General features: G+C 42.6%; 1 protein-coding gene across 1 annotated transcript; it reads left to right on the top strand.

Annotated features, from left to right (window-relative positions):
• Positions 1-2,435: 2,435 nt before the first annotated feature.
• Positions 2,436-7,774, top strand: LOC139149657 (uncharacterized). Its single transcript, XM_070721514.1, has 4 exons — positions 2,436-2,707; positions 3,138-3,286; positions 4,742-6,149; positions 6,871-7,774. The coding sequence occupies exons 1-4, from the start codon at positions 2,436-2,438 to the stop codon at positions 7,772-7,774; spliced, it is 2,733 nt and encodes a 910-aa protein (XP_070577615.1).
• The last annotated feature ends 554 nt before the right edge of the window (positions 7,775-8,328 follow it).

The following is an 8,328-nucleotide window of genomic DNA, read 5'->3' as shown; positions in this document are numbered from 1 at the left end:
AATTCTTCATCAGTTACAAATTTAGACAAAGTTACATCCAAATAAGTCAAAATAAGTCTTCATCGTACGTAAGCTAGGTGACATGAGGTCTCAAAGTAATGGTCACTGAAATCTATTACATTTATGATGTATTAACATGGCAGTAGGAAACTTAATCTCTAACAACCACTGATATCTCAATTGTCAAGAAAGAACATACAATATGCATGTGCTTACAATAACTGCGACGTAGAAAGTTGAGTGAGTTAACAGTCCTGTGATTTCACTCAATATAGCTATGCAAATAATCTTGCCTTTACTTGTAGAATTGTTTGACGTTATTTTTGACTCTGTATTGTTCCTTGTGAATGGTCAGTAACTATTCATGTAAACGATCTATGACCTTTACAGAGTGAGTATGGAGCGGACAGCCAGCCCTCCTCTCATTCTTTTAAACCAATGGCAAAACGCTAGACCACATATTTTACTCGTGTAAATTTTTTGACAGCTTCCTGGACGAATTGCATAATTTCTACAAAGATTTTCTTTTCTTTAACGAGAGATCTATCTTTCATGATGTACTTTTTGAAGTCAAAGGTGATAATTATCAACATGATTATCTCATACTTACAGCAAAACGACCATTCGGTACTTACTAGCAAAACTGTCAACTTACGAAATGAAAATGAATGATAGGAACAACAAGTTTAACACAATGATCACCTACGAAATTACTCTAGAAAAGGACAAGTTAAAGACACCTACCACCAACGATAAACGATAATTGCAAACTGTACTGTTAAACCTTTCTGACAAGCACTGTAACCCTCCTTACGTTTACCTGCACAACATTTTCGAAATAAATAAAATAAATTAAAATATCGACAAATATTATTCAAACAATTGCGAGTATAAACATACACTGTAGTCTACGTCTGTTGTATTTCTTAATGTTGCTCATATTTTAGTGTGTGTTAATAATATCAAAAGTGAGTTTACACAATAGGTTTTGTTGATTCCGTATGATAGCTATAATCTATGACGTTGACAGAAAAATATGTTTTTCTTCATTTTGCGGTTCTTATGGAATAAATTTGTTTACAAAAAAACTTGCCATGGAGTTATATCATTCATATCATTTAGGAAAAATTAAGTTGTTTCAGTATCAGCTCGCGTACTTACTAATTGAATCATCACATGACGAATATTTACAAGATATAGCAATCCTTTCAAAACGCGGCTGAACAGCGTCGCCAATTCAGGTTCTGTTTAGGTGACTACATACATTAAAGCATTTAATATGCAAAAATCATTTTTTAAGTTCAGAGCATGAATAATCCAAACCGCGAGTAAAGAATGGGTTCAATTAATTTTCTTATAAAAATCAACAGAAAATCGGGTTCCAGCGGTGAGACGGCTGTTTCATACTGGCCGCATATTGCTTAGCGCTATTCGCTTATCAGCTCCCTGGGTTGATGGCATACAGAGGTCATAGCCTAGTTGTTATGGAAAATAATAACTATATCTAGTAAAACTTCATATTATATGTTCTCAATGGTGTATATATTACTAATAAATACCACAGGGTGAGCAGTGAGTCCCCTGGGGTGGGAAAGGGGTGGGGAGGGATAGGTTTCTGTGCAACGGTTTACTTTATTTGATTTTAGGGACAAAGTCGGCCATTTTTCATGAATTTTGTTTGATGCAAGCTACTAGTTATATTGTTCGACATGTTGAAAGATACTGAATGAATGGCTTACCATGCATATATTAGACCCCATTTTTCAACAGCTTAAATGAAACTATCGCGAAAATGAATTAATGGTCATGGCCATTAATTCATTTTCGCGATGGTTTCGTGTATCGTGTCTAAAACCGGAGTCGAACATATCCATGGTCACCCATTCATTCAGTGTTTTTCGACATGTCAACAATATAAGTAACATCGCGTTCAAATACCATGATAATAAACCACCTCGTAGTTTGGTATAATTCCTCGTCTATCCTCAAAGATCACCCAAATCATGATAAAATGAATAGTTTGAAGAAATCTGCTGCGTGTAGAGAGAATGTCCATCGTTTTCCATGGTCGCGACATGACGAGCGACGCAATGCAACCGCGATCCCTCATGATCGGCACAAGCCTTACGAGTATGGCGAGAGTGTCCGGCCTTCGCAGCGTGTTGAGAACAAGAGTATGTTTATTGCCTTCTGCCTATTGGCGTATTGTCTCGCTGTCAATCACCGAGAGACTTTCCATATTTGTATTGTACCACGCCCTCTTTCACGGGCACGTGTGTTCTGAGACTTTGGCGGAATAAAGCTGAGTTGAGTTTTGCTGTTGCCAACTGAACACGTGCGTCCGTTCGTTCTGTTCTCTGGGTATCTACGAACCACCTCACCCCAAGCGGTCACATTTTGGTGCCGAGACCAGGATACAGGTACTCTGAGACGAGATGGATACGCCAGAACGAATAAAACTCAGTAGAAGAGCACACCGCGGTCAAATGACCAAAATACTGAACCAACTAGACGAATTCATGGAGACAGCAGAAGATGGGCTGAACGAAGCAAAGTTGGACAAGATCCAAGCGAAGCTAGAGTTGGCTTCCGCCAAACTTCAGCAACTACAAGTTCTAGACCAAAATCTGATCGACAAGACAGAAGATGCCGATTTAGAAACCGTCATCGTCGAAGCAGATGATTACCATAGCGCTAATAAACAAAGGTTAGTCGTTTGCGAAAGACACTTGAACAGACTGTCCGACAAATTTACACAAAAACTCGATCCATCAGCTGAAGAATTCAAGCCAACATCTGCAATGTTACAAAACTACAAACATGTCAAGAACGTACAGCTACCCAAACTAGCTTTAGCCAAATTTTCGGGGACATTCTGAAATGGCAGAGCTTTTTTGATAGTTTTCAAGCCGCTGTACACAACGATCCGTCACTGGACAATATTCAGAAATTTCAGTATTTGCGAGCCCAACTATCGGATGAAGCAGCCAGGGCAATAGAAGGACTTTCCCTCACCGCCGCAAATTACTCAAATGCTATCGAGCTGTTGGTCAAACGCTACGGCCAACCCACATGGTAAAGGCTGCCTACATGAAGGCCTTGTAGGAACTACCAAGACCGAACGGTGATCTTGCCAGTTTACGTGAGTTCTACGACGCCACTGAAACTTACATCCGAGGATTACAATCGTTGGGAAAAGACGAATCATCGTACGGCGACCTCCTCGTACCAATCATCATGGAAAAACTACCGAGCAGAATCCGCGAACTCATAACAAGAGATCATGGTACATCACGAGAATGGTCACTTCAGGAACTGAGAGAAGCTATATCTAGGGAAATAGATGCGAGTCTAGCTGGACAGCCGCTATTTGAACTATTGAAAGGTTCATCTAACCATGGAGATACTCAACCCCGCGCAACCGCCGCATTGTTAACCAAAGTGAGACAAAACCGCCGCCACCGCGAAAATGCGCCTTCTGCAAGGAAACTACACATAAACCGCTGAACTGTATCAAGGTCAACTCGCCAGAGCAACGCTTAGAAATTGTCAAGCATGACCGCCTCTGCTTCAATTGCCTAGGAAACCATATGGCTTCTGATTGCAAATCGAAATACCGCTGTAGAAACTGTAAGAGAAAACATCACACATCGTTATGTTCACCGTCGCAACCCACCTCCAAAACGGAGGACACAAAACCAAATTCAGTAAAACCTGCGCCCGCAGAAGTCCACGCGAAATCAGTAACAACAGGTATCCGTGACGTTACCCTCGCGACCTCATCCAATGTCGGAGCTGTATTACTAAAAACTGCAGTCGCTCAAGTTTCAAGTCGGTCGGTAACTACATCAGCAATGATTCTCTTCGATGAAGGCGCGACGAGATCGTTCATCACACAGGACATGGTGGAAAAGTTACAATTGGCGCCAGATAGCTCGCAGATAATTGAACTTGCCGCGTTCGGAGACAAAACATGTCAAACAAGGTGTCTGAGTCAAGTTACTTTCTCGCTACATACTACATCCGGGACACAAGTAGACATAACCGCATTGATCGTCCCCAAATATCTGCTCCCATGCGAAATCTGATAAATCAATCAGTATTAGATTTGCCACATTTGAAAGGGCTACATTTCGCTCATCCGCGCTCGGACACTGACACATTTGAAATAGCTATACTCCTTGGCGCAGATTATTACTGGCAGTTGATCGAAGACAAGATTATTCACGGAAATGGTCCCACCGCTGTCAAATCTAAACTGGGATACCTTCTGTCCGGTCCAGTTCACTCCCGCGGTACAAAGACGAACACTGTCCTTCACGTCGCTACTAATCTCAAACAAGAGAAACTGATATGAACTCATTTTGGGAATTAGGGACGACCCACAAGCTACAGAGAGTGCAGTACCAAAATAGAATTCCAAGGCAACCGGTATGTTGCAAAACTTCCCTGGAAACCGGACCATCAACCGCTCCCGACAAACTTCTCAATCAGCGAAACGCGCACTCGCTCAATGGTGAATAGACTCAGCGGTGATCTGCGCAGTACATACGACAAAATAATACAAGAACAAGAGCGCAAGGGCTTCATAGAGAAAGTCATAGACAATGACACGTCACAAGGACACTACCTACCGCACCACCCGGTAAAAAAGGACTCAGAAACAACCCCCATACGAATCGTATATGATTGCAGTTGCAAGGCAGGGAACGGAGTCAGTTTAAATGATGTTTGTCAACAGGAACGCCGCTACTAAACGATTTGGTATCAATACTGATTCGCTTCCGTGTTCATCGCTATGCCTTGTCAGCAGATATAGAAAAGGCATTTCTACAAATTGGATTACATGAAGACGACCGCAACTTTACGAAATTCCTATGGTTATCGGACTATAATAACCCAAGTAGCGATTTTGATGTTTACCGTTTCAAATCGGTGTTGTTCGGAGCAGTCTCTTCGCCGTTCATTTTGAACACAGTTGTCCGTTCTCACCTTGAAGCAAATGGATCCGACGTCTGTCAAGATCTAAAGGAAAACATTTATGTTGACAACGCAATGAGCGGAGCACAAACCAGAGAAGACATACTGAATTATCATAACGAAGCGAATGAAGTGATGTCGAAAGGCGGATTCAACCTCCGTTCGTGGGCTTCAAACTGCACAGAACTCCGCGACCTTGCTCGGGAGCAAGGAAACTTAGACAGCGAAACGACCGTGAATGCCTTGGGTCTACTTTGGAATACAGAGTCGGACAAGTTATCCTACAAACAGAAAGTTATGGAAGACGGACATTTAGTCACAAAGAGAGAAGTCGTACGGAGTACCGCAAGCATATACGACCCGCTTGGATTTCTCGCGCCAGTTCACGTGACGGCAAAATGCTTTATCCAAGAACTCTGGAAACGTGATACACAATGGGATGAACCGCTACCGCAATCACTCAGTGATAGTTGGTGTACTCTCCATGCTGAATTTTCTGCCGCCGCAAGCAACTTTTCCATCGACAGGAAGTACTTTGGTTGTACGGACTCTTGCAGAGAACCCTACGAGTTACATGTATTTGGAGACGCCAGCACCAAGGCTTACGGTGCTGTGGCCTACCTTCGCCATGAACAAAATACCGCCTTAATTATGAGCAAAACCCGAGTCGCACCGATCAAAACAGTAACACTTCCGCGCCTCGAATTGATGGCCACATTGATTGCTGCTAGATTAGCGAAATTCATCCGTGAAAGTCTCGCAAAACTCGTGAACATCACGCGTTGCGTATTGTGGTCAGACAGCCAGATAGTAATTCACTGGGTCAACAATAATAGTCAGAAATTGCCTGTCTTTGTACAAAACCGCGTAAGAGAAATCAGATCAATTTCTGTCGACGCACTGATGTATTGTCCTACGAAAGACAATCCCGCGGACATAATCACAAGGGGCATCCCCGCATCTAAACTTCAAGAAAATTCACTGTGGTGGAATGGTCCCCGTTGGCTTGGAAACGGTAACTGGCCAACTTGTGCTATGAATGACGTCATACCACAGTCAGATGTTGACACCACCACACGCGACTCAGAAGAAACCACGGCTGCGTTTAAAACCATCACATGTCAACGTGACACTTACGATAATATCAAGAATATTATTGATCCAAGCCGGTACAGCTCATACAACAAACTTCTACGCGTAACTGCGCTCGTGATGAGATTCACATCAAATATCGCAAAGCCTAGCGATAAAAGAATGCTCGGACCGCTATCCGCTACAGAAATCCAAACGGCTGAAACTACGTGGATTAAGAGCATTCAACGAGAACATTACAAGAACGAAATAAATACACTGCAAACGAAATCTCAAAAAATCGGATCATTGTGCAGACAACTTCTCTTGTTTGTAGATGAGCTTGGTTTACTTCGCGTCGGAGGCAGACTACACAATGCTCCTCTAGACTTTGAAACTAAGTTCCCATTGCTTCTGCCGACACGCGAACATTTCACACGGCTGTTCATATCAGAAGCGCATCAAAATGTCGCGCATGCAGGACTGAATGCTACAGTCACCTATATCCGTAGAAGGTTCTGGATTACCAAGATACGACAAATCGTAAAATTCTTTTCTACACAAGTGTGTTGTGTGTAGGAAGATAAACAGCAAACACTACAAAATTCCGATACCAGCACCACTTCAATCGATGAGATTACTAGAAGCGCCCCCATTTACAGTGACTGGTGTCGACTTCACCGGGGCACTTTTCGTGCTGGGTGAAAAGCGTGAAGAAAAGGCCTACATATGTTTGTTTACGTGTTCTGTTTCTCGTGCAGTTCACCTTGAACTCGTACATGACCTCTCCACTCAAACTTTCTTACGCGCATTTCGTAGATTCTGTGCAAGGAGATCAATACCTCGCTACATGATTTCAGACAATGCCACAACTTACGAGTGCGCAGCAGATGAATTGAAAACACTGTTCAATTCGCCAGCGGTCAAGTCCTATTTAGCAAATCGCAGAATCGATTGGAAATTTATTCCCAAGCGCGCCCCGTGGTTTGGGGGTTTCTATGAACGCCTAATTGGCATAACAAAGATCGCTCTGAAGAAGGTACTCGGACGATCATACGTTACGTTCGATGAACTACAAACAGTAGTTACGGAGATTGAAGCGATCATCAATGATCGGCCTCTCACGTATACATCTAGCGAGTTCGGCGATCCTCAGCCTTTAACGCCGTCACACCTCCTACATGGTAGACAACTTACTGGATTACCTTACGACACGCCGGATATCGAACAGTTGGAAGATCCGACATACGGTGTGACAAAATCAGCTCTCCAGAAACGATCGGACCTTCTCGCGAAATTGCTTAGCCACTTCTGGCAACGCTGGTCAAGGGAATATCTCACCTCACTTCGTGAACGTGACAGTTTGAACACTACGAAGGGAACAACTGAGAATGTCATTAACGTTGGTGACATTGTTCTAGTCGAGGACAATCGTGTACCGCGAATGAAATGGAATCTTGCTGTCGTCGAGAATTTGAACTATGGTAACGACAATCTCGTACGCTCGGCAGAAATCAAAACAAAGTTTGGTCGCACAAATCGACCTATCAAGAAACTATACCCAATTTTGGAACTGGGTGCGGACATCGACGGCAACAATTTGTGTGATCTCAATAGCTCTGAACCAATGATGAGCCAACGCCGGATTGCAAGGAATCAAAGACTGTTACACAGCCGGACAAACTCACCCGCGCTGCTGCCAAGAAAGCGCGTCAATGTATAAAAAAGTGGACACATGATCTGTTGAAATAGAGAGCTATTTCATGAGATCTATCAGTATAATACTCACCATATGAACACTGACTTTAATTTCACTTGTTGCGAACATTTGAACATTGTCATTGCATAACATTAGTATTATCGAGTTTTCATAGAGTCTCAGTGAACATTTATGTGATACGTCACAGTATTAGTGTTTTTTTCAAATCGGACGCAAAAACGTTGACCTTTCGTTTACAGGTCAAAAAACATTTGATTGCCATGTTTTATTTGCAAACTTTAAGGAGTCATTTTTATCATCGTGTTATTATTGTGTTTACAGTTACAGTTTAATTCAGTTGTTCAGTAATTGCAGCACTTTCGCCGGGCGGAGTAATGTTGAGAACAAGAGTATGTTTATTGCCTTCTGCCTATTGGCGTATTGTCTCGCTGTCAATCACCGAGAGACTTTCCATATTTGTATTGTACCACGCCCTCTTTCACGGGCACGTGTGTTCTGAGACTTTGGCGGAATAAAGCTGAGTAGAGTTTTGCTGTAGTCAGGTGGCTAAACAAAAA

This window comes from Ptychodera flava, chromosome 2 (genome assembly GCF_041260155.1).
Source record: "Ptychodera flava strain L36383 chromosome 2, AS_Pfla_20210202, whole genome shotgun sequence".
Classification (NCBI taxonomy): domain Eukaryota; kingdom Metazoa; phylum Hemichordata; class Enteropneusta; family Ptychoderidae; genus Ptychodera; species Ptychodera flava.
This window is presented reverse-complemented; position numbering and strand designations above follow the sequence as displayed.